We start from the raw sequence: 26,539 nt of genomic DNA on the forward strand, positions 1-26,539 counted from the left end.
CCTCATTCCTCTATTATGTATTGATGACCATTTTATTAAACAGAGATTATATGGATTAATGCTACTAGCTGTCTTTCATGAAATTAAGTTTCTTGGGGAATATCACAGATGTGTCCTTGCTCATCTAGGGATCTATTTACTAAGCCTTGGATGGAGATAAATTGAATGGAGATAAGGTACCAGCCAATCAGCTCCTAACTGCCAACTCACAGGCTGTGATTGAAAAAGGACAGTGAGGAGCTGGTTGGCTGGTACCTTATTGCCGTCCACTTTATCTCCTTCCAAGGCTTAGTAAATAGACCCACTAGCCGCCAGGTCCCCTACAAGTCAAGTCGCAAAGCGATGCGACTAGGAAGCACCAGGAGACTGTGGTGACTAATTTGATGTGTGACACTTGTATATCTGTGTGAAACTTAGGGGTATATTTACTAAAGTGTAGGTCTTTACAAGTGAAGATGATGCCCCTAGAAACCAATCAGATTCTAGCTATTATCTTCTAAAAGGTGCTAGATTCTCAAACTCGGTCCACTGCATGTTTTCCAGGTCTCCTCAATCATAATTATCTCCACCAGTGGATCTTTCAAAATGTGTCAGTGAGTAATGAATACACCTGTGCACCTGCTGGGTGACCTGGAAAACGTGACCTGCATGGGCAGAGCCGCAACTAGACTTTTTGGTGCTCTGTGCCAGGGAAAGCATTGGTGCCCCCCATCCAATTTTTAAATAGGGACACGAGATAGTGCACCTGAAAAAGGGCCATGGCAGAGATAGGGGAGGCCAGGAGATGCTGGGGCTAAAAGAAGAGAAAGCTACAAGTGAGAATGATAAACAGGAAAATTGACAGGCCCGAACAGTGCCCCCTGCCCTGCGGTGCCCTGTGCCATGGCACTGGTCGCACTACCCTAGTTATGGTCCTGCTTGTGGGGTCCTGAGGACGGAGTTTAAGAACCACTGTGCTAGATAAATGATAAGTAGAATCTGATTAGTTGCTATGGGCAACAACTTCTCTGCTAAAAAACAGCACTTTAGTAAATATATCCCTGAGTCTGTAATCGGAACTTGACGTGGAAAAAATTTGCGTCCGCTGGATCGTAGGACTTCACATGCTGATTGAGAGACTCAGTCGTACATATATATACAAGTGTCACATATCAAATTAATCAGCGCAGTCTCCTGGTGCGTGTTGGTCTCATCGCATAATAGACCTAGACGCATTTTTGACAAAAAATTACGCAAAAAAGATGCCTGGCTCTAGCAATGTCTCACAGGACCAGGCGTGCCGAGAGGGGCTGTTTGGTGCGACTGCAGCAAAGGCGATTGAGGACACATCTGTAGGGGGGGGGGAAATGGGATTTGAGAGTATAGATTAGTAAAAGAAATATAAAGTAGGCCCATAAACTTAACTACAAATACACCCCACAACTTTCTCTTTCGGTTACACTGGGGTTTCTATACCCCCACTAATACTTTATTTTAACTTTTTCTTGATTTTTTTTTTTGACTAGGTACAGTAGGTAGGAATTATGGTCATAATAACATGGCTGTAACTTCTCTCAGAAGGACATTGCAACCTGGAAATAAATTTGAAGAAGGACGTGAGTAAGCTGTTTCTCTGATACACAATAATTAATTTTTGCAGTATGCATATAGGAAGACATACCTCCCAACATGACCCTCTCCAGCAGGTACACAATGCTCTGGTCCTGGATTTCCCTGGTAATTTATGATTGGTGGCGGCTCCAGAGGTGGGGCTGCAGCACAGTCCAAAATACAAATAGAGGGGTCACACCAACTGCCAGTGAGTCCCAGCCGGTGATGTTTGAAATGACAGTTGGTGTGACCCCCCTATTTGAATTTTGAACTGTGCTGCAGCCCCACCTCTTACCAGGGAAGTCCAGGACCAGAGCACTGTGTCCCTCCTGGAGAGGGTCATGTAGGAAGGTATGCGAAGAATCTGATATTTTTTTAGATGGGCCTAGGTATAATCCCCCCTTTGGATATCACATACTGTACTTGCCACTTGATATGTTCTCTAAGTGTACGAGAATGCTAAGTATTTTCCACGCAGGTGACTTACAAGCATTCCTGGAAGTTTCATTACCCAGAGACGTCACCAGCCAGTAGAGTATTTCAAATGACTTTCCCACATCAAGCCAGCACTGACTGGATCCACATGACACTTGCTGCAGAAAGGAAGCTTGATGGTTAGACATAAATATAGCAATACGTGTACGTCATAACAAGACATGGGGGGCCCCATTTAGTTAGGAGTAAGTCCAGCTACAAATTGCAATATTGTATTTTGGCAAAACCATGTTGCACTGTGGGGTTGGACTTAAAATGTACGCAGAGATTTAGGGGGAAATTTACTAAAAATCAAGATTGGTCAAGATTGCTATCTCGGGTGATTTTAGGGTTGATTTTCATCTCGCAAATTTACTATAGGTAAAGTCAGGTGAGATAGAGAGAGAATTCTCTCTTCTCGCTCGTTAAACTCGGGGGAGATAGCTAACTCGAATCAACTCACCATCGGGCAACTCGGAAGTGCTTTTCACCTAATATATACATCTCTCAAATTTACAAAGAATCGGGATGACAAGCTCGGGTGAGATGACAGCAAACTCACTTTTCAAACTCTCCACCTCCTGAGCTGCGAGTTAGCCTGAAACATACACAATTCATTTTGATTTGTGTATGATTCTGCCTTTGATTAGTTAAAATCGGGTTAAATTATTTTGAAAAAATTACGTGGGGCCCCCCCCCCCAAAAGCATAATCAGCCCCGGACTTGTCAGCCGGTCCTGGTTCCAAAAATTATGGGGAACAAAATGAGTAGGGTTCCACTATAATTTAGGAACTAGCACCAGGTTACAGGGCCAGTCCAGGTTTTAAATATAGGGTGGAAAAAATGTGGACCCAAACCGAATGGGTTGTAATGGCACAGCACGGACGGTCTATTACCGGGTCTCCAGAGCCAAAGCATTCTCACCCCAAGCCGGTCAGGCCAAGCCAGGGATCTCAGGGGAGGTGTGGACCCCCCAAAAAAGGGATCTCCGGGCTGTGAGTTCAGGTGAGTTACAGCGAGATTAATCTCATTCAAAATCGGGACAATCTCGATTCTTAGTAAATTGACCCCTTAGAGTTGAGAGGGAGCTAAACTCTAAATAGCAGTGCCAAATGAAGCCGTCCAGTATTTATATTTTCCCTGGTATGGAAAAAATAGTCCATTGCAGCGTACTGTACTTGTCTAGGTGCAAAGTTGCAACTTTGAGATGGATTTGCTGCTAACTCCTCAAAGGCACAGATGTGCTAAGCTCTGGAAAGTGATACATTGGAGAGTGATAAACTACTGGCCAATCAGCTCCTAACTGTCATTTTTCAAACACAGCCTGTACCATGGTAGTTTTATCACTTTCCAATTTATCACGTTCCATAGCTTAGTACATCTCCCCCATAGATGCCTATTATCTGTAAATATCACTACAGGAGTGACAAACAACATTCACATGAAATCATTCAATGACATTTGTAAATATTACAGTGTAATTAAACGGGTCGTAGAAATATTAAGTGCGTATTTCCAGTCACTATCACCAAACTAGGGTTGTGCGGCGCGCTATCACACAGAGCGGAAGGCCCTTGTGGTGGCACTTGCTACTGGCTGGAACGGGACTCTGCAGCCAGTATTACTGCTGCAGTGCTGCCTGGAGCGTCGTTTGGTATCCTGCAGTGTGCGCAGCCACGTGGAGCGTCCTCAGGACGTTCTGGACCGTGCTGCACTTCCTGGTGCTTGTGGCCTCGTCCCCCTCAGCGCGACATCATGACATCATGCGCTCAGGTGGGCGGGGCCATCACAGGGCTCCCTGTGTTTATTCTATTCAATTAAAATGTAGGTTTCTGAGTGATACAATAAATAGGGCATGATTGCGTAGTGCATTTTGCCAGCAACAAGCAACCTGTTTGGGGTCTAATGATCTATTAATTTGTCTGTATATACACCAGCTCTGCACATTTATAGTACATCACAATATATGGCTTACTAGGCGACTTACTCTGTCACTAATAAGTATGGCGCCAGCTATATAAATATGTCTGGCGTCATATTTTTGAAGAAACCAGAAATATGATACTGTCGGAAATCAGGGGCAGGCACAGAAGACTCTGGCCATCCTATAGTAACACAACCATTTTTAGATGCAAAAGTCGAAATGAACTATGGCCCTGATTCAGAGCCGCTTGTAAAAAGCGAGCGCTCGCTCTGAATCAAGGCGGCCGCTTTTTAAAAAAAAGCCGGCCTCCTGGCTGCTCGCTAAGCTGTGCGAGTGGCCAGGTGATGCGAGTGGCCAGGTGATGGTCGCGCAAGCCAGGGGCTTTCGACGAGGCCCTTGTGGTAGGGTCTCGTCTGCCGCAAGCCCCTGTGAGCTTCCGGCTCTAATAGAGCTGGAAGCTCACTACTGACATCACTGATGTCAGTAGGGCCGCCCTCAAACGGCAGGCGTTCCTTCGGGAACGCCTCCATTTGGCCAGCCTGCCTACAAAACGGGGCGAGCTGTCGATCAACATCGACAGCCGCCCCGTTTGTAGCGAGCCCCGGAGCGAGTGAATTTCTCACTTGCTACGGGGGTTGTGCACGCACAGTGCGGTCGTTAGACGTGCGCACAGCCAAACATTGCACAACCATCGATGCACAACCATCGACCCGCTTGCGAGCGCATAGAGCTTGCGAGCGGGTCTGAATCAGGCCCTATATTCACAATTTTATAGATACACATTAAAAAATTGAAAGCTTACATACATTAATATTTGTCTTTGAAAGTGCACCATACTTGCCTACCCTCCCGATTCGGCTGCTCTCGGCCCCCCGGAACGGCAGGCAAGCCTCCCGGGAGCGGCCGACCCATCCAGACCCTCCCCCGTGATGACGCGATTCGCGCTGAATCGCATCATCATGGCCTCACCCCCTGCTTCACAATGCATAAAATCTCGGCATTGTCTATAGGGGTGGGGGCAGAATTACGCGATTCTGTGTCCACGCCCCGCCCCCATTGCCGGGTAAAATCCCCGGTCATGCCCCACTGCTTGTCCGACCTGGCTGCCCGCTCCTATAGGGGGACTGCCAGGATATCGGCAAGCCTGAAGTGCACACAACCGGTTATTATTACTTGCAAAAGATGGAAATGCCCCCCCCCCCTCCAGTTGTTTTCTTAGGCAGCCAAATGGTACTGTTGTAATAATAAGTAATTATAACTGCTGTATGTATTTGTGAATATTAGTAAAGTCAATAAATAGCTTTGTGGTTCTGGCACTGGTTACTGAAATCAGCCTCAACAACCCACATCAATAATATTATTACAAGTACAAACATTGTAAACTGCCAGCAGCAATAAGTATTGCTGCTCATGTAGTAATATAAACAATAATTGCATACTGTAGCTATAATTTTCTGCTGTCCCAATAATACATAATAAAATCTCATACATGCAATTCAATTATTCACTTAAAACATTCATGAACCATTTTTAAAATTATACATTCCTTTTTTGAACAGCGACAAGAGATATTTAAATGATCCCCAATATCAATGCTCTACTATATAAAAAGTACATGTGCATGAAATTGACAGTGCTGGATGTATGGGATAGTATTACTGGTGCACACCTGTACGATCTAGAATCTAGATCATAATAAATTCAGAGTCTCTCCCACTGTAAGGTATGAATTTACTAAACTGAAAGTTTTTAGAAGGGGAGCAACCAATCAGATTCTAGCTATTATCTTCTAGAAGGTGCTAGTTAAATGTTAAGTAGAATCTGATTGGTTGCTATGGGCAACATCTTCACTTCTAAAAACTCTCACTTTAGTAAATATTGCCTTAAATGTCTTCATAAATAATTAATCCAACTTTGTCAAACAAATTGTAGAAATCAACTTTGCAAATTTCTTGTAGAGCTCCAGACTTCTACAATATTTAATTAGTGCAGCTCAACACCAGTTTAGTGTAGGATAGCCTTGTGCCAGTGGTATCACTAGGAGGGTGCGGACCACACTGGGTATCACCCTCTGAGGGGGTGCACCAAAATGCCAGCTCCTCCTCAGCAGGGCCAGACTAAGGTCTGTGGGGGCCACTGGGCAGCAAACATGTGGGGGCCCCTATTAAAAATGTGAAAAACTGGGGGAATGCACAATGGGGACCCCAGTAGTGTCAGTGCCCACAGTGGTAGTGCCCCGTATGCAGAGCCCACAGTAGTGGTGCTCTTTATGCAGTGCACCCAGTAGTAGTGCCCCCAGGAGTGGTGCCCCTTATGCAGTGCCCCCCTATGCAATGCTCCCATTAGTAGTGCCCCCAGTAGTTATGCACCCAGTAGTAGTGTCCCCAATAGTAACGCCCCCTGTATAAATACTCCCAGTAGTAATATCCCTGTAGTTGTGCCCCAAATAGTAATGCCCCCCAGTAGTCATGCCTCCTGTGTGTGCCCAATAGTAATGCCCTTGTAGTAATGCCCCCTGTATAAATTCCCTCAGCAGTAATACCCCTGTAGTTGTGCCCCTAGTAGTCATGCCCCCTGTGGTAGTACCCTCTGTATAAATGCCCCCAGTAGTAATGTCCCTGTATTAGTGCCCCTAATAGTAAAGCTCCCTCTGTAGTAGTGCCCCAGTAGTAATGCCCTACCTTCAAGAAGTAGAGCCCCCAATGGTAATGCCCCCAGAAATGGTGCCCCCAATAGTAATGCCCCTGTATTAGTGCCCCTAATAGTAATGCTCCCTCTGTAGTAGTGCCCCAGTAGTAATGCACTACCTTCAAGAAGTAGAGCCCCCAATGGTAATGCCCCCAGACATGGTGCCCCCAATAGTAATGCCCATAGTAGTAATGCCCCCTGTAGTAATGCCCCCCTGAGTAATGCCCTCTGTAGTAATGCCCACCCAGTAATGCCCCCTGTAGTAATGCGCCCCCCCGAGTAATGCCCCATGTAGTAATGCCACCCCTGAGGAATGCCCTCAGTAGAAAAGCCGCTTGCGCTAAAAAGAAAAAAACAGTCATACTTACCTGAAGTCCGTCTCCCGCTGCCTTCTGGTCCGCTCGGCTGCTCCTCTGCACTATGGGAGAGACGTCATGATGTCTCTCCCATAGTGCACTGTGTGAGCCGGAAGCCGGAGCTCATGAGTGAGCTCTAGCCTCCGGCTCTGGCTGCGGCTGCGGGGAGGGAGCTGGGTGCCCGCTGGTAACAATCTCAGCAGGCGCCTGGCAAATGGCGTCTCCGTGCGGCGCCGGGGTTAGGTTGGCCGGAGGAGGCGGAACTGGGTCCGTCTACTCCGGTTCACTTTCACCCCGATGGCTGGGTGTGGTGGCCCTTCAGGTGTGGGGGCCCAGGGACTATTTGCCCCTGTTGCCCCCCCTTTAATCCGGCCCTGCTCCTCAGTGCAAAGGAGCTGGGCGCTGCACTGTGATGTTATTATGCAGTGCTTGGCTCCCTGTCACTGATTAGGCAGTGCAGGGAAAGTCTCTTGGGACAGCCCGGCTTCTCCAGGAGTGCTGAGTACACCCCCATGTGGATAAAACCAGGGGGTATGCTGTGAAGCCACGCCCCCTTTTCCATGAGGCCATGCCCCTTGTTTGGGGGTGCGAGCAGGGGAGCTGTTTGGCGCACTGGGTGTCACCGACCCCAGTGATGCCACTGCCTTGTACCATAAATTATAAAAATCAAACTCATATAGAGCACTTGACTTAGGGGTTGATGTATCAAACAGTGAAGAAAAGGACCAGTTGAGAAGTTGGTTGTAGCAACCAATCAGCTTCTCTCTATAATTTTACAGAATGTACTTGATGAATGCTACCTCGAAACTGTTTCCCTATTTTACTGATTGATACATCAACAGCTTTATGTTTAAGTCCTCCCTCTAGATGAATGGCATTCATGATATTATAGTATACAACTATTTATCAGAGAGTCTTCTCTCTCATCTAGCAGGCTCCAGGTTGTGCCTGTAATAAGACCTAGCAAACAGGCCAACACTCTACCGATAACTTGTAACCAGTTTAAATAAAACTACTTGTACATTTAGAATTAGTCATAAAAAACAGACAGACGTTCTTACCTGAAGGAAAGAAATACAGGATTGTATCTCGCTGTTTGTACTTTGGGCTGACAAAGACTGCAGGATCTCCGTTAGATTACTCGCTGAGCTGTTCTGTACTGCATTAGACATGGAAATCATGGCATGAAGTGACACAATTAAAATCAATACTAAAACATAATAGCAGAGCCGTAACTATACTTTTTGGTGCTCTGTGCCAGAGAGAGCATAGGCGCCCCCTAATATTTCAAACAGGGACATAAGATAGTGCACCTGAGAAAGGGCCATGGCCTCATGGGGAAGGGCCAGGGAACAGATAGAGGAGGCCAGGAGATGCTGGGGATAAATAGGGACATAACATAGTGCACCTGAGAGAGGGCCATGGCCTCATGGGGAAGGGCCAGGGAAGAGATAGGGGAGGCCAGGAGATGCTGGGGATAAATAGGGACATAATATAGAGCACCTGAGAGAGGGCCATGGCCTCATGGGGAAGAGTAAGGGAAGAGATAGGGGAGGCCAGGAGATGCTGGGGATAAACAGGGACATAAGATAGTGCACCTGAGAAAGGGCCATGGCCTCATGGGGAAGGGCCAGGGAAGAGATAAGAGAGGCCAGGAGATGCTGGGGATAAATAGGGACATAAGATAGTGCACCAGAGAGAGGGCCATGGCCTCATGGGGAAGAGTAAGGGAAGAGATAGGGGAGGCCAGGAGATGCTGGGGATAAATAGGGACATAATATAGTGCACCTGAGAGAGGGCCATGGCCTCATGGGGAAGGGCCAGGGAAGAGATAGGGGAGGCCAGGAGATGCTGGGGATAAATAGGGACATAATATAGAGCACCTGAGAGAGGGCCATGGCCTCATGGGGAAGAGTAAGGGAAGAGATAGGGGAGGCCAGGAGATGCTGGGGATAAACAGGGACATAAGATAGTGCACCTGAGAAAGGGCCATGGCCTCATGGGGAAGGGCAAGGGAAGAGATAAGAGAGGCCAGGAGATGCTGGGGATAAATAGGGACATAAGACAGTGCACCAGAGAGAGGGCCATGGCCTCATGGGGAAGAGTAAGGGAAGAGATAGGGGAGGCCAGGAGATGCTGGGGATAAATAAGAGGAAGCTACAAGTGAGAATGATAATAAACAGGAAAATTGACAGGTCCCAACAGCACCCCCTGCCCTGCGGTGCCCTGTGCCATGGCACTCGCCGCACCACCCTAGTTACGGCCCTGTATGTATGGGGGAGGGGCGGGGGGTTACACAAAACAATGCTCATGTGTCTGCATATTTGTATTAACTCACTTGAGCGTTTGTAAAATAATTATACAGAGAAGCCAAAGACATTTGCAAAACAATCACTTTGATTAAAACAACTCCTGACTTTCCTGCTTAGCCCACATATCGGTGACGACATGGAACTTAATATAAGATGCTGTGGTCACGCGCACCGCAATCTATATTGTAATCATCAATGTCACACTCCACCACCATTTTACACACACCAGTGTCATATCTATACTGGAAGCAGGGTGTGCGCTGGCGTGGGCCCCTAAGTCACCCTGCACCTATTACACGCGGGCCCCTGCAGCCACAAATGCCGATATTCTAGTGATTTCTTCTGCAAATATGACGCAAGCAGACGCTTTTTTTCAAGGCCCGTCTTGTGCCTAATTCACTTCAGTTCGCTCACTCTACACTCTTAGGGGTACATTTACTAAAGTCAGAGTTTTTAGAAGTGAGTTTTAGAAGAGATGTTGCCCATAGCAACCAATCAGATTCTGCTTAACATTTAACTAGCACCTTCTAGAGGAATCTGATTGGTTGCTATTATTATTATTATTACATTATATTTAAAGGGCACCACAAGTGGTCCGTAGCGCTGTACATACAGTAAAGGGTACACAGAACATTACATTACAATACAGTAACCAAAATATAAACAGAACACAAGTTACAATTAGCAACGCAATTCTCCATACACAGTACAGCTCTGAAGGTGAAGGCTGTCATAGAAGTGCTAGAGAAGAAGGCTGTGAGACAGTGGGGAGGAGGACCCTGCTCCTAGGAGCTTACAGTCTAGGGGATAGGGGGTTGCTATGGGCAACATCTCTTCTAAAACGCACTTCTAAAAACTCTCACTTAAGTAAATTTACCCCTTACTGTACGTTGGCTGCATCTAAATCTCAGGCCATATCCTCTGCTTTTTCAAGTTCTATCTGCATAAAGAGTTTAATTTTTGTGAGTGTTCTGGGATCTCTGGGCCTGATTCAGACCCGGACGCTAAGCTGCGCTTGCACGCACTTGCCGATAATCGCACATCTGCGCATGCGTATAGTTCGCAACGCGTGTGCGCAAGTCAGTCACTTGCTTTCAGCCATCAGGGTACTCTTGTCTATTGGTGTTTGTATCAACTTATTATTAATTATGAACATGCTAAAACTGGCAACTAAGGCCCTGATTCAGACCCACTCGCGAGCGGCTGTCCACTCGCAAGTGGGTCGATGGTCTGCACTGCGCATGCGCACAACGGGGGAGCTCCGTCGTGCGCATGCGCGAGACGTGACGAGCGAAGGACTTTCCTTCGCTCGGAGTGTCTCATCAAAGGGGCGTGCTGTCGATGTTGACTGACAGCACGCCCCCTTTGGTGGGCGTGCCGGGGGCGTGCCTGCCAGACGGAGGCGTTCCCAAGGGAACGCCTACCGTCTGAAGCCGGCCCCACTGACATCACTAGTGATGTCAGTGGGAGCGATTTTGGCTCTGATAGAGCCAAAATCACTCCTGGCCTTGCGGTTGAAAACCTCAACCGCAGGCTGTTGCTCGCAGTTTCGATGGTCGCGATGGTCAAGACCATCGCGACCATCATCCTGCACGCTCGTATATGCTGTGGGTGGTGACCCACAGCTATACGAGCGTCCAGGAGGACGCTCCATATTAATGGAGGTGGGCCCTGATTCAGAGCGAGCGCTCTGGTCAGAGCGTCCGGCTCTGAATCAGGGCCTAAGTTCTAAATTTACTTTGGTAGCGTTAGCCAATCTTTCCCAAAAATGTATCACATTTCCGATACATACAATACAGCATATACATGTCGATTATATACATTAATTACATCTACATATACTTTGCCATTGGCAGCATGCCAGTGGATCAGGATTTCCTTAACAGAAGTCCTATATATATTTTTTTTACCTTGACTTGTAAATTTTAGCGTGAACTTCACACAAGTTTGTAGGTATGGTATTTCTTGGGCAACTGCAGTTAAGTTCAGAGCATATTCTCCTGCATTTATCAACCTAAAATTAATACATAAATTACAGGGATTGATTATGTAATAGATTAGGATTGCAACAGGAGAACCAAACGTGATGCTGAATTGGTGCAATATGGGGTTCGCTGCTTGTGTTGTGATTTTCATCAAAATACAACTTCTACCTCTTAAGCAGGGGCGTTACTATAGTGGGTGCAGGGGGGTGCCAATGCTATAGGGCCCCGAGGCTTAAGGGACATGACTCCCTTGCACCCAGCTCACATCTGTATCAGTACAGAACAGTGCAGTAATGTGGTCTGGAGCACTGTGGCATAATGTGAACTGGGGACACAGGGTCTCATTCAGACCCGCTCGCAAGCACTGAGCGCTCACAAGTGGGTCGATGTTTGGCTGTGTGCACGCACAGCAGCCGCACTGCGCGTGCGCAAGCCCCGGAGCGAGAGAGAAATTATCTCGCTCCGTGGCTCACTACAAAAGGGGCGGCTGTCGATGTTGATCGACAGCTCGACCCGTCGACCCGTTTTGTAGGCGTGGCAGGGAGGTGAGTTTAAAAATGGAGGCGTTCCCAAGCGAACACCTGCCATTAGTGGGAGGCCCTACTGACATCACCACTGATGTCAGTGGGAGAGCTTCCGGCTCTATTAGAGCCGAAAGCTCTCTGGGGCTTGCGGCAGACGAGACCCTACCTCAAGGGTCTCATCGTAAGCCCCGATGGTTGCGATGGTCTTGACCATCGCGACCATCATCCTGGACGCTCGTTAAGGCCAGGAGGCCGGATCTTTTTTTAGATGTGGCCGTCCTCATTCAGAGCGATCGCTCGCATTTTGCGAGCGGCTCTGAATGAGGTCCACAGTGTGCATAATGTGAATTGGGGGTGGGGGGGGGTAACAGAATGGCAGAATGTACACTGGGAGCGCTACAATGTGACATAGTGGAAATTGGGGATGCTACTCTGTGATGTAATATGAAAAATCGCTGCAGGGTAGTGTCTCTCTACAAGCGTTGGGGGCCCCTTCAAAACGTTTCTCTGGGACCCATAAAATTCTAGCTGCACCTCCTGCTCTTAAGAGTTAATTACAGGGAGGATTTGTCTTACAGTATTTATTAAATGTTTTATCTATATCTATACTAATATAATGATAAAAAAGATGTGTCTGTCTGTTTGTTCCAAGTTGGTGTAATAATTGCTGAACCGATTTTCATGAAAACTGCATCACTTTGTAGTGGAAACTCCTAGAAATAACCTGCACTTTGTTTCATCTTAATCCGTCAAGTAATTGCTGAGCAATAACAAAAACAAAATGTATTTACATGGTCAATATAAGAGATAGGTGTGGCACCATGCACGTGGCTGGTAAGAGGTGGGGGGGGGGAGGTGCTTTGGGCCCATGGTCATATGAATAGGATAGGTTACATAGCAGTCTGTGCACAGGGCACACAGTGACATTGGTGTGAGTGGTGGGTGAATAGGATAGGTTACATAGCAGTCTGTGCACAGGGCACACAGTGACATTGGTGTGAGTGGTGGGTGAATAGGATAGGCTACATAGCAGTCTGTGCACAGGGCACACAGTGACATTGGTGTGAGTGGTGGGTGAATAGGATAGGTTACATATCAGTCTGTGCACAGGGCACACAGTGACATTGGTGTGAGTGGTGGGTGAATAGGATAGGCTACATAGCAGTCTGTGCACAGGGCACACAGTGACATTGGTGTGAGTGGTGGGTGAATAGGATAGGCTACATAGCAGTCTGTGCACAGGGCACACAGTGACATTGGTGTGAGAGGTGGGTGAATAGGATAGGTTACATATCAGTCTGTGCACAGGGCACACAGTGACATTGGTGTGAGTGGTGGGTGAATAGGATAGGCTACATAGCAGTCTGTGCACAGGGCACACAGTGACATTGGTGTGAGTGGTGGGTGAATAGGATAGGCTACATAGCAGTCTGTGCACAGGGCACACAGTGACATTGGTGTGAGTGGTGGGTGAAGGCGCTGATGCCACCAGTCTGTATAGTGCTGCTGGTCACGAGGGCCACTCCCGCGACAGGGACCCTATGCAAAGCAATACAACTAGAACACCTCAAATAATAAAAATGTTGGCAGAAGCGATTTCATCGTGGGTGAAGCCACGGGCAACAGCTAGTAACTCAACCTGTGGTTACAATTTTAGCTGCTGGTGTCCTTCATCCCTAACACAGGGTTAATAAAATATAATTGAGGGACTTTAATTAATAGTTACAAAGTTGTGTTTACAATCTTGAAGCACCTTTACAGACTTAGCATAATGTCCTGGATACTAATAATTAAAATTGAAAGGAGTTCATAGGCAAACGCAGGGGGGTTTCCGTCTGCCTGGAAACCCCCTTCCCCAGCACATACCTTGACCACAGTACAAATAGTAATATAATAGATGTTACTAGTGCTACATGTTCTTCTCAATATCACAAATGAAATAATTAGCACCACCTGTGGATCTTTTAACATGTATCAGCCAGTAATAAATAATCTGTGCACCATCTAGGAGATCTGGAAAACATGCACTGTTAAGGATGCACTGCTATAGAGCCCAATATGTACATATATGTCCAGGGAACTGCTAGGTTCTTCTGCTGCTCCTTCAGGCTCCCGGACTTGCTCCAATACTCTGGAATGGTGCCCACATCTAAAATAAATACATCCAGCTCATGCAGGATGGCCTACTGCCGCATTAAAAGTAACTTACTGTGATCCTGTATATGCTGGAATTATGACACACAATACACATTGTGTGACGCATATTAAAGCTGGATAAGCGCTAATTATGCCCTCTTCATGGACTGGCCACAGTCGCTCTAAAATCAGGCATTTGGAAACCCCCCTCTAGAAATCCTGCGTTTGCCACTTGAGTTGGGTTTTTTTTTGTACATATAACACAGTGCATGGAGCGGGGGGAAACCATCTATCTGTAGAGGTATGGAGAACTGTACCAAATATGCTAAATTAACATATAAAAAATATTAGTGAATCATACTTAGTTTATGGTTCCAAGTGGGATCAGGAATAAAGACTTCTGGTCAGTTACATTTTACTTCTTGGTGCCTGTGATACTGTGCTCATATTACCTGGGAGACAAAACGGGCTTCACTCGTCCCCACTGTACACTTACATAACATTTTTTTGGGAAGAAACAGTAACAAGTGAACCATCTGCTTGGTGCACTTTCATGCAAATGTTTATTTTCTCACAGGGCCATGGGTGTGCAAAGTTCTGTACAGTACAGTAGTTCTGTGTATATTAGAGAGGATCTTCCTACAGTAGGTACAGAATAATATAATTTATGGGTGGTTACCGTTCCACATAAAACATTTGCTAAGTACGTAATAATTACAGATATTAAGTTTTATAAAGCAGAACTGGAACAAAACTGACACAAGTTATACCAATATGTGTATAATGAATCCAGATACAGTAGAACACAGGTTCTCAAACTCGGTCCTCAGGACCCCAAACAGTGCATGTTTTCCATGTCTCCACACTGAATCAAGTGAAATAATTAGCTCCACCTGTAGACCTTTTAAAATGTGTCATTGAGTAATGATTACACCTGTGCACCTGCTGGGTGACCTGCAAAATGTGAACTGTGTGCGGTTCTGAGGACCGAGTTTGAGAACCACTGCAGTAGATGAACAGAATGATTACATTAGTGATTCTACTTCCGTTCTCTACAAAGTTGCGATTTTGTAATTCGTGCACCCCCCATTTCTCTATTACTGTAGCCTCTGCTTCCTCACCTTTCTGGGTTCTTAATCCATTCTGGCAGCATCAGAAAGAAATTCCATAGAGCTGTCTTATTCTGCACCATTTTCAGCTGCGAGGAGAAGCTTTCTACAGCTAAGAGGACCTCAGTGGAGGACAAGCTGCTTGCCTTAAAGCAAAAGAAAGAGAGCAAATGTTGCATGTACATGTTACTAAGGGTCTCACTCAGAGTAAACTAAAGTTGCGACTTTTTTCGCCCGCAACTTGCACCTTTTTTTAGAGTGCATGCACATCTTTTGGCATTCAGCGTCTTTTTGGACATGCAATTCGGACTTGCAACCACCTATGACCAAGAGGCCATGATGGGGTCTGGAGTGAGCATGTTGTCACGGAAAGAGGCGTGTAAATGGGAATCGGTATGTAATGCCGGCGGCTGTTTAGCCGCCGGATCAAATACCTACAACAGCAGCTTGGTGGGTCGAAATCCGACAGGTAAAGGTAAGTCACCTAACCCTCCCTTCTCCCTCCCCTAATCCTAACCCTAACCTGCCCCCTTAGTGCCTAACCCTAACCTCCCCCCAGCGGTGCCTAAACCTAACCTCCCCTCCCCGCACCCTAAATCTAACCCTCCCGGGGGGGTGCCTAACCCTAATCTCCCCCCCCTAATGCCTAACCATAACCCCCCCTTCCCCTAGCCTAACCCTAACCTTCACCGGGGGGGTGCCTAACCCTAAATCCCCACAGGGTCCCTAAACCTAACCCCCTATCCCCGGGCTAAGTGTTAAACTTACCCATCAGAACACGATCAGGATGGCTGGGGTCGGTCTTCCGGCGTCGGGATTAAGATAGGCGTTGGCATTTCTACGCCTATTTTAAGTCCCTTGTCGGGCAGGACGAGTTGGGATTTAGACCGGCGACATTGCGTCCGCCAGTCTATTAACTACATCCCATGTAAAGGTGGCCAAAATACAGTAAGGGCATGGCGTGGCCGATTTGACGTGAATTGTGGCCATAATGGACGTGGAAAAGACGAGATCTGTCTGAAGGGTTTCTGATTAACAAAATAGAATGAGCAATAAATATGGACACTCCTTAGGTCCTAAAATAACCCAAGAAGGCAATGAGCAATATGTATTCCATTAAGAATGTCAATTAGCATATGACATTCCTAAAATGATACATCAGGAGAATTATTTGGTTTAGAATCCAAACTTCATAAATCAGAATAAAAATATTTATAGTAACTGGTAAACAACCAGGCTGGCAACTTTACCAGATCAAGGCAGTAATGTCCTGGGCTGAGGTCACCGCTCCCATCTGGGTAAAGTTCCCTGGTAACTTCCAATCACCCGACGTGTTTTGAGACAGTTGTCTATTTACTTTGTTCATCAGAAACCTTTTGTATCATTAATTTTAATTATTTCACTATATATGATTTTTTTCTTCATCACATATATGACTACGCTGGAATTGTGTTGATCCATCAAAGGGAAGTTTTTCTCTTTATATCATCCTTACGGGTGAAGGTTGTTTAGGAAAGGGCCTTTCCATTTCACACCAACTTTCTGTATTTCCCGTAGCAGAAATATATTTGCATATCATCGCCATGATGAGATCAACATCAAATATGAGGAAGTTGCAAACGATTTGATGTAACTGCAACATCTATAAATGTGGACATCCTTTACCCATAACGTAAGGCAGCATGGTTGCACAGTGCTTAGAAATACTGCCGGGACAGTGACTGCTCTGAATGACTGCATATTTTCTGTACTTCATTGCGTAATAATTATACACACTCTTTTAATGTATTCTTAGTTGTTTTTTTGTTTCCTGTATATGTCGCCACCCTTCTGGTACCTGTGAGAATAGCGCCTGCACGATGAAAGTCTCCAATGTCTTGTTGGTATTGCAAAAGTCCTGGAGGTCCGACTTCTGTGCAGGCACAAAAAGGTGGATGGAATTGCACAAAGCCCCCTTCAGGTCTCCTGAATGTAAATCTTGTACTATTGTCTACAAGGAAAGATATGTTTTAAGTGTTATTTAGGAAGCAGTAAATATTCTGCAGCATTTTCATTGATGACAATCTAATTAAGTAATATTGGTGCTGATTATGAGTTGGGAAGAAAAAAAGACTCATTGGTATATTTACTAAAGTGCGGATTTTTACAAGTGGAGATGTTGCCCATAGCAACCAATTAGATTCTACTTAATGTTTGTCTAGCACCTTCTAGAAGATAGTAGTTAGAATCAGATTGGTTGCTACGGGCAACATCTCCAATTCTTAAAACCCGCACTTTAGTATATATACCCTCCAAGTGACTTTGTATCTGAAACATACAATGTTGCACTGCAAGGGGTGCAAATAAATTTTTGTTTGTTTGCATGCAGGGTAAATACTTTATATTTATTACATTATAATTATTTTAGAATTATTTATTTTTTATTTAGTAATGTTATTGTATCCATAGAATAATTACACATGTTAGGGTTAGTTAATTAATATTATGGTCTATTTTGAATATGATTTCTTCATATACTTTTCTGCAATGTCAGCATCTAAAATTGCAGATAGGTATGTATTGTGTCCCAGTCCGATATCCTTGGATCACGTGATTCCTTTCAGGATCACGTGATTTTGCTATCACTTGTATAGCACGTCAGCATGCTGTGGCGTTACTGAGGTCACGTGACTCCGAGTGTTGTCACGTGAGCGCTATTGGTCCCCTCATCGGCCATGTTCAGCACGTCAGCACGCCACAGCGCTGCTGATATCACGTGAAACCAAGTGTTGCCACGTGAGCGCTATTGGCCCTATTATCGGTCATGTGTACGGGTTACCTTGACTACTCCCCTCTCCCCCACGTGTGGTTTGTTTATACCATGCTGCGGAAGGAGAATGGGAGAGACAAGTGGTACTGATAATTACGATCAGACAGCTTGTCTGTTGATAGAAAAAGATCCTTGATTTGGGTAAGTCTGTCTCCTTATTGTATTTATTTATGTGAGTGTTTGATTACAGGAAGGTCTCCTTCTATAATTTGTATGCTAAATTAACAACAGATGTCAATTGGGTCATGGATACACTATATATAAAAAGCCCTCATAGCAGCCATGTCATCACCTTTGATAAAGCTGTGGGTACAACACAGCAAAACGCGTCAGTTTTTGCTGCTTTTTCATACCACCCATCCACCAAAGGAGTGCCAGCATATGGTCTAAACAGCGTGTCTACTCAGCCTCACTAACGGACTGCCGAACCTCTGCCCAGGGGACCAACCTCTTGTGGAAGCCCATCAGCACTGCTAATTAGGACCCCTTAATTCAAGTGGACATTGGATTTGGTAATTATGAGTCTGGACTGATTTTCAGAACTTTACATGCTCAGTACCATAGGATCACTATTTATTGGATTACCATTTAAGCCTCCCAGCATCTATAAGAGATCGACGTGATTGGTGGATTGGATTGTTTTTATGTATATTCTTATACATTTATTAACATTAATATGTATTGCTAATACATTTTGCATGTTTTATTAAATCAGTAAATTCTTTTATTCAAAGTGAGCGCTGTTATTTTTCCATTTTTCTCACCACTTTTGAGGACTGACTACCCTCTTTTTATACAGCTGCTCTACATTTGGTATTTATATTTGTTCATTTGTTATTTTGTGCCCTGTTCAGCGCTTCTACAGTGTAATTACTGTGTTTCTTTAGGGTAAATACCGGCTGCTTTTCCATGTAGCCCATAAATGCTGGTCAGCTTTATTTTTACATTGCTATTTACATTTGAGCTTGGCCATGCCCCTCCCACATCTAAAGCTCTCTGCACAGCTTATGCCGGGTATGCACTAGGTGATATGTCGTTCGATCTGGCCGAATCGGATAACAAATTGGGCACATCATCTACTGTGTGCCCGCTATGTCGCTGATGATGCGCGATCCCGCGCGTCTTCAGCGACAGGTGACATCGTTATCGAGGGCCATGCTGCCGAATGCTAGAATGGCCCCCGCCATTGCTTTGTCGCTGCCGGCATCAGCAAGTATGAACGCACTTGCTGATGCCAGCACCCTGCCGTGTCCTGATGCTTACGAGGTCGGCATACGCTAGACATCGTCCAGTGTGTACTGGCCTCTATGGTACTACTGCTCCACCTGCAGTGCAGCATGGTTTATCCGCGTATAAAGTTTCTTGCTCTTTCTTGCTTTGGTCCCAGCTCAGAAACAGCCCAATTGTGTTTATTATCTAACTGAGATATTAAAATAAACACTGATTATTTTCTTTTCCTCCAACACGACCTGTAACTAACTCCCATTCATTTCACTTAAACATGATTCTGAGTTACATAGGATGAGATGGTCGGCTTCCAGGGTCCACCAAAGAGGCCAGGCCGTGTATAGTTGTAATTCCTGGAGACCCCCAGCTGGCATACAGTGATTAGTTATATTAATTACAGGACATTTCTGTTTAGCACTTTTAATAAGTTGCTAAAACTCAATCAGGGAAAACCTGGGGGCCAGGGCCTTGGTATATAATAGCCTAGCTTCACCCTGCTCACCAAGCACTGCCTTGGTGACTACGCTCTGTGACTGGATGAGAACATACCTTTACCAGGTGTAAGGCTTCTAAAGCAGCTGTGAAGTTCGCTGAAAGAAAAACATAACAATTCAGGTTAAACTTCCATAGACATTAGACCCTCTCTAGCCTAAGTCATTGGGAAATATACTGTATGTATGACACCAATGACTTTTATTTTGCTATAATGTTCCTTATTCACAAAGTAGTGGCAGCTATTTTGTCTGTAGTCGTAAGAATATGGCCTCTCGTCGGAAGCCAGAGACGCCACGTGCAAGGTGCAAAGTGGTTCCTATGAAGTGCATAGGACCAGGGGCCTATTTATAATGGGTGCAGGGTGTGCGAGGCTCATGGGCCCCTGGGTCCAGGGGGGCCCACACCACACACCTTGCATTCACATTTTTATACATACCTCTCCGGAGTCCCATGTCGGCGGTATCAGTACTGTAAAAATCACCTGTAAAATGGGCACATGCGCAGTAGACTCTGGGCATGAACTAGTGCCCAGAGTCTACTGCCGCGGCGCTGCGCTCAGTGCGCTGCCAGCCGCCGGAGAGAGAGGAGGGGGGGCCGGGACGGAGACTGCACATGGACCCCCTCCTCTCTTAATACACCCCTGCATAGGACCTCCTATAGACTAGTACAATCCATAAATGTCTGTCTTCACTCTGGGGTTTATGTATCAAGCAGTGAAAAGATCTATTCAGCTCCTACCTATTATTATATAGACTGTACTTTATAAATGCTACTTCAGAGCTGATTGGTTGCTATGGGCAACTTCTCTACTGGTCCACTTCTCCACGCTTTTTGTGTGGGAAGGAAGCCACAGTATCCGATTCTGGGCCTTATTCATACCTGCCAACATGACCCTCTCCAGCAGGGACACAATGCTCTAGTCCTGGACTTCCCTGGTAATTTATGATTGGTGGCGGCTCCAGGGGTGGGGCTGCAGCACAGTCCAAAATTCAAATAGGGGAGTCACACCAACTGCCAGTGAGTCCCAGTCAGTGATGTTTGGCAGCGTGTGATATGACAGTTGGTGTGACTCCCCTATTTGAATTTTGAACTTCCTCTTACCAGGGAAGTCCAGGACCAGAGCATTGTGTCCCTCCTGGAGAGGGTCATGTTGGGCGGTATGCTTATTTATCAACAAGTTTTATCACTCAAGTGATAACATTTGTTGTGTATGATAATGGTTCTCCAGCCAATCAGCTCCTAACTGTCAAAATGACAGTTAGAAGCTGATTGGCTGGAGCACCATTTATCATACGCAACAAGTTTTATCACTCGTGAGTGATAAAAGTTGTTGATAAATCTCTGACCCCTATGAAGGCAAATACCAGCAGTATTTTTCGTTTAGTATCACTGTGATACTAATGAATAATTCACTGGTATTTCCCAATACTGTAAAAGTCCTGTGAAGTCCTCGTCCTCAGCGGGGACCTCTACTGGGCTGCCGCCAGCGACGAGGCTTTAGTGATATGCGCATGAGCGACGGTCCATCTGCGCATGTGCATGACACACAGGGAGGCAGCAGTGCCTGGAAGGCTTTGCTGAAGTCAGAAAGGCACAGCTGGGTCTCCATTGCCATCAATGGGGAGCGCATCGATCTCGCCATTTAAAAGATGGCGAGAGTGATGCTTGACAAACAGCTGTAATTTTAGATTACCGCTGTTTGTTAAATCTAGAAAGGGTGGAATAACCCCTTTAGCGAGCGCTAAAGGGGTTATGCTTCGTTGTTAAATAGGGGCCTCTGGGCCTGATTCAGAGGCGCTTGCTATTTGCGAGCGCTCACTCTGAATCAGGGCGGATATTTTATTTGAAAAATCCACCTCCAGGCCGCTCGCATAGCTGTGGGTGACCACACACAGCTTTTGCGAGCGGCCTGGCGATGGTTGCGATTATCGCGACCATCGGGCTTGCGATGAGACCCTTGTGGTAGAGTCTCGGTTCCCGCAAGCCTGTGTGAACTTCCGGCTCTAATAGAGCAGGAAGTTCACTACTGACATCATGAATGATGTCAGTAGGGCCGCCCACAAACGGCAGGCGTTCCTTCGGGAACGCCTCTGTTTGTCCAGTCACCCCCCCTCCCCGCCTACAAAACGGGGCGAGCTGTCGATCAACATCAACAGTCGCCCCGTTTTGTAGTGAGCCCCAGAGCGAGTGAAGTTCTCACTCGCTTCGGGGCTCGCGCACGCGCATTGCGCAAGCCGCGTGTGCACTCTGGCCGACCATCGACCCACTTGCGAGCGCTATGCACTCGCGAGCGGGTCTGAATCAGGCCCTGTTTGTTAAGAAGAGGTTTCTTTTCTGTCTTCTTACAAATACAGGATAAAACCACAACTGCCTCACACATCAGTGATACTGAAAAACCCCTTAAGGTCTCACCTTTATGAGCTCTCCTAAGCAACATGACACACATTTAATTATTCGATTGGGGGATATTATAAGGTTTATCCAACTCACCATCAGAAGAACTTGTCTGGAACGTTGTGCCTCCACCACCTGAATCCACCGACCGCTTTTTTAACCTGGTAATACAGAGTGAGATATGTTTGTTAAGGTAAAACTATGGTTGAGTTGCAACATTCATTTAAGAAATACAATCCTAGGGCAGCTGTTCCTTGAAATGCTGCCATGTTATCCCTGCCCACTCCTCAAAGCCATGCACACTTTGTGTATCCCCAATGTACCATCGTCCCTGCATTATTTGTCCCTTTAGACTGTTAGCGTGCACTAGCAGGGCCCTTCCTCCTCTTATGGCATCTCCATTTTATTTGTTCTATTGCACTTACTTAAGCCAATATGAATACACCTGTTTGTAAGAAAATATATATATATATATATATATAAAATTCATTGGTATGTTTGTTTGTTTGTCTATCTGGTAATGCATTCTGGCACACCCACACTGATTGGTTTGAAACTAACGCAAGGTGGTCCAGTTGGATCCTGGCCAGATTTTAGGGTGGTTTTTGGTCCCGGTCGGACCACCCGTTGATGTATGCTGGGCAGAACTTTGACCCAGGGAGCATGTTCTGGGCCTTCCACTGGATGGATTTGCATGAAAACTTCACAGAGGGTTGGCAATTGGTTTGGGATGCCAAATGGAGTGGTTTGGGTCCCAGTCGGACTTCACGGCAAAGGGCACTGAGCAGAACTTTGACCCAGGGAGCCTGTTCTGGCCCTCCCACTGGATGAATTTGGACGACATCACATAATAAAACTTAAAACTTGAAGATTTAAACTTGGGCAACGCCGGGTACTTCTTAAATATCTGCAAATGAAGATGACGCTACTGACATTCACAGACAAGTTCAAGGAACACATCTCCTGGGAAGACTGTTGCGCTTGATGACGATGCTATGACTGATGTACAGGACTGGTTTGAGGACCAAACAATGAACTTTTTCCTGAATGGAATCAAGAGGTTGGAGCATCGATGGGAGAAGTGCATTGAAGTAAATGGAGACTTTGGGTGGATTCAATTGTTTGAGCTATGCAATTGTTGCTTCTGTTGGGCGCGATCACCTGCCGGTGCCGGCATTTCAGCTTGCATCCCCTGGGAGGTGTGAGCTGAAATATGTGAAAAGTGACCTGTTTGAGCGTCCAAATGGCATTTTTCGCGATCACGCCCAACACTTTGGTCGGGAGGTGTCATTTTAAACCCGACCTCTTTGGCAGTGATCAACGTGAAGATTGGCATCAATTGAATATCGCCCGGCGATCTCCCGTCACTTTAGATGAGAGATACGGCGTGATAAAGCAATTGAATTCCATCCTATGCAGAAAGAAAAAATTCCATTCAACTTTCATTTCCTTGTTATTCGCGGTCAGGACTTTTGGATCTACCCTCGTATAAAACTGGTTACCCTGTAACTTTGATTACCTGATATGTAGAGGTAGCCATCATTTTGCAATAATGCCCATTGGTACCATTCCAGACACTACATTATAGTAGAATTGTGCATTATGGCAGCGTCAGTCTAATCTATGTCCATCTTAAAGCTAAATGCTAGAACGGCACAGTGTCACTAACTTGCACTTGTTCCTATTAGAAAGCTCATGTAGGTTCTTGTTACACTCACCTGCTTCTTGACCCAGCTTTGTTTGTTACATTGGAGTTGCTTGTTACATTGGAGCTGCTGGATACATAGGACGTATTCTTACATTTATAATCATCTTGGCAGAGGAAGTTCAGCATGAAAGGCATCAGTCCTGCACTCGGAAGGTTCCTGGGAGCTAGGTAACCTGCAGACAAATATAAATATGGTATAAAGCAGGGTCATAGACCCGGGACTTCGACCTGGGTCATTTCTGTTCACACATAGCAAAAACCCGGGTTCATGCACGTTCACGACCAAAAACCCAGGTTTTTGCTGTATGTCTGATAGGGGTATAATACCTCTTTTTCACCAAAAACCCAGGTCCGACCTGGGTTTTTGTACATGGTTCCAACCCTGGTCAGACCCAGGTCAGACCCATTTACACTGCACCTTTGATCTGGGTTACTCCCAGGTCAGCCCTGTTCACACTGAACTCAGGTCTGCCCTGCTAAACCTGTGAGGTCATAAAAAGTGGGAGGTGAATGCTCGACAACCACCAATCCGCTCATTTTAGGCATGATCCAGGTGAGATAACCTGGGTTGCACCGTTTACACTGCACCATTACCTGGGTCCATCCTGGGTCCAACCCTGGTAGCTACCTGGGTTGGATTGCAGGGTCACTTGACCCAGGTTATTTTTTAGGGACCCTTTTACACTGAGCTGCGACCCGGGTAGACCCAGCAAAAACCCAGGTTTTTGCTCTGGTGTAAAAGGGGTATAAGTAACAAATACACCCTGTACTGTTGTGTTCCAAGTATATAGGTCTCACAATACAACTTTGTTAAATGAGATCAACAGTAATTGCAGGTGATAGTAAATTTAAACAGAAGTTTTTTCAAAAAAATGTTTTGGCTCCAGCTATTCAACTAATACCTCTTTTCCACCAAAAACCCAGGTCCGACCTGGGTTTTTGGACATGGTTCCAACCCTGGTCAGACCCAGGTCAGAACCATTTACACTGCACCTTTGATCTGGGTTATTCCCAGGTCAGCCCTGTTCACACTGAACTCAGGTCTGCCCTGCTAAACCTGTGAGGTCATAAAAAGTGGGAGGTGACTGCTCCACAACCACCAATCCGCTCATTTTAGGCATGATCCAGGTCAGATAACCTGGGTTGCACCGTTTACACTGCACCATTACCTGGGTCCATCCTGGGTCCAACCCTGGTAGCTACCTGGGTTGGATTGCAGGGTCACTTGACCCAGGTTATTTTTCAGGGACCCTTTTACACTGAGCTGCAACCCGGGTAGACCCAGCAAAAACCCAGGTTTTTGCTCTGGTGTAAAAGGGGTATAATAGTTTTTTTTTGTGTCTGGAAAGAAGAAATATTCTGGCAAACTCCTGCATCCCAAAACTGAACAGTGACCTCATTGACATGTTGGTAAGAGTTCTGGGGGAGATGTATCAAACCTTGGAGAGAGATAAAATGGAGAGAGGTAAAGTACCAACCGGTCAGCTCCTGTCATTTTTCAAACACAGAAAATCAAAGAAATTGGGAAAAAGGGGGGAAGTTCTGAATGAGGTTTTGAATGAGTGCACTAGGTCAGACAAATGTTAAACAGTGGAGTGCAGTTTATTATACAGAGAGCCGTATTCAATTTCAGCTGAGCCACAATACTTTTTCACGTCCCGGACTTTTCGCCTACTTCGCCTGTTTTGTAGGCGGAATAGCATCGCGGCCGTGCCTGCTTTACCCCGTGTTCAATTTGAAAGTATGTGAAAACGGGACCCGGCAAAACTTGAACAGACGGAAAGTACTGTCAGATTTGGGGAAATCAGCCTGACACCCCCCAAAAGATGCTTTGACATGGGGGTTCACTATGGTACCCCCTGATTTGGCGTGCTGATGGTATTTGGTGTTTTTAAACGGGCTCAATAGCTGCTAAATAGCGTTTTTCTATACGTGATGCAGAATAGTATTCAGGAGTATTTTTTCCAGAAAATATCTTATCCCAGCAAATTTAGGGTACTTCAAAATGGGGATCAGCATATTTAAAAGTTGCTAAAGTGAAGTTGAAAAAATCATGAAAAATCCACCTGCCGCAAGCACCTGCAATCAAAAAAACACTTGGGGAATACTTGGGGACCCTCCCAGAGGCAAGTTCGCTAGTTTTTAACTTTGTATCCCAACATTTTTTTTTTGCCCCCTTTTTCAAAGTAATTTTTTTGGGTGTCCTTAAGTGTTTTTTAAAATGTTTTTGACATAGTTTACCTTTGGGGGACTGTCTGAAGGCTGCACGGGGGTTCCCGCAATGTTGCATCCCAAAACCCCAATTCTGCACTTTTTTCCGTCTGCTATTCATAGGCTAAAATTTTTTCGCCTAGTACATTGCATTGACTTTCCGCCTAGGCAGAAAGTCTTTCAAATTGAATACGGGGGTAAAAGCAAAACAGGCGAAAATGACATAGTTGGCGAAAAAGTATCGCAAATCCAGACTTTTCGCATCAAATTGAATACGGTCCAGAGTCTGCTAGTTTCAATAATAAAACTAGAAAGTACTAGTTAAAATGAGGGTGAAAAAACGTCACTAGAGCTTCACACATTTAAGATTCCATGCTATTTACAAACAGACATTTGCTACATAGTATTTGTAGCAAGTAGGCAAAACAGAATAAAAACAGTTAGTTACATATGAATAAAAAAACATTTGTTGCAAACACAGAAAATAATCAGTATTATCAGCAGACAAATAGAGTCAGTGGGTACACCAGTGGTTCCCAAACTGTGTGCTGTGGCACCCTGGGGTGCCTCGGGACACTTGCATGGGTGCCTCAGGTT

At 45.7% G+C, this 26,539-nt stretch overlaps 1 protein-coding gene across 1 annotated transcript in view; it reads right to left on the reverse strand.

The window, feature by feature from the left end:
• ABCA12 (ATP binding cassette subfamily A member 12) overlaps positions 1-26,539 on the reverse strand; it is a 279,245-nt gene that overhangs the window by 170,899 nt on the left and 81,807 nt on the right. The window contains exons 3-10 of the mRNA XM_088449892.1: positions 23,742-23,904; positions 22,120-22,184; positions 19,684-19,724; positions 16,936-17,088; positions 15,111-15,244; positions 11,255-11,358; positions 8,094-8,191; positions 2,078-2,183 (exon numbers count right to left, since the gene is read on the reverse strand). Of these exons, the coding sequence (XP_088306018.1) occupies positions 2,078-2,183; positions 8,094-8,191; positions 11,255-11,358; positions 15,111-15,244; positions 16,936-17,088; positions 19,684-19,724; positions 22,120-22,184; positions 23,742-23,904 (864 nt within the window). The remainder of the gene's footprint in view (positions 1-2,077; positions 2,184-8,093; positions 8,192-11,254; positions 11,359-15,110; positions 15,245-16,935; positions 17,089-19,683; positions 19,725-22,119; positions 22,185-23,741; positions 23,905-26,539) is intronic.

Source organism: Taudactylus pleione, unplaced genomic scaffold (assembly GCF_031769625.1).
Source record: "Taudactylus pleione unplaced genomic scaffold, aTauple2 ptg000500l, whole genome shotgun sequence".
Taxonomy (NCBI): Eukaryota; Metazoa; Chordata; class Amphibia; order Anura; family Myobatrachidae; genus Taudactylus; species Taudactylus pleione.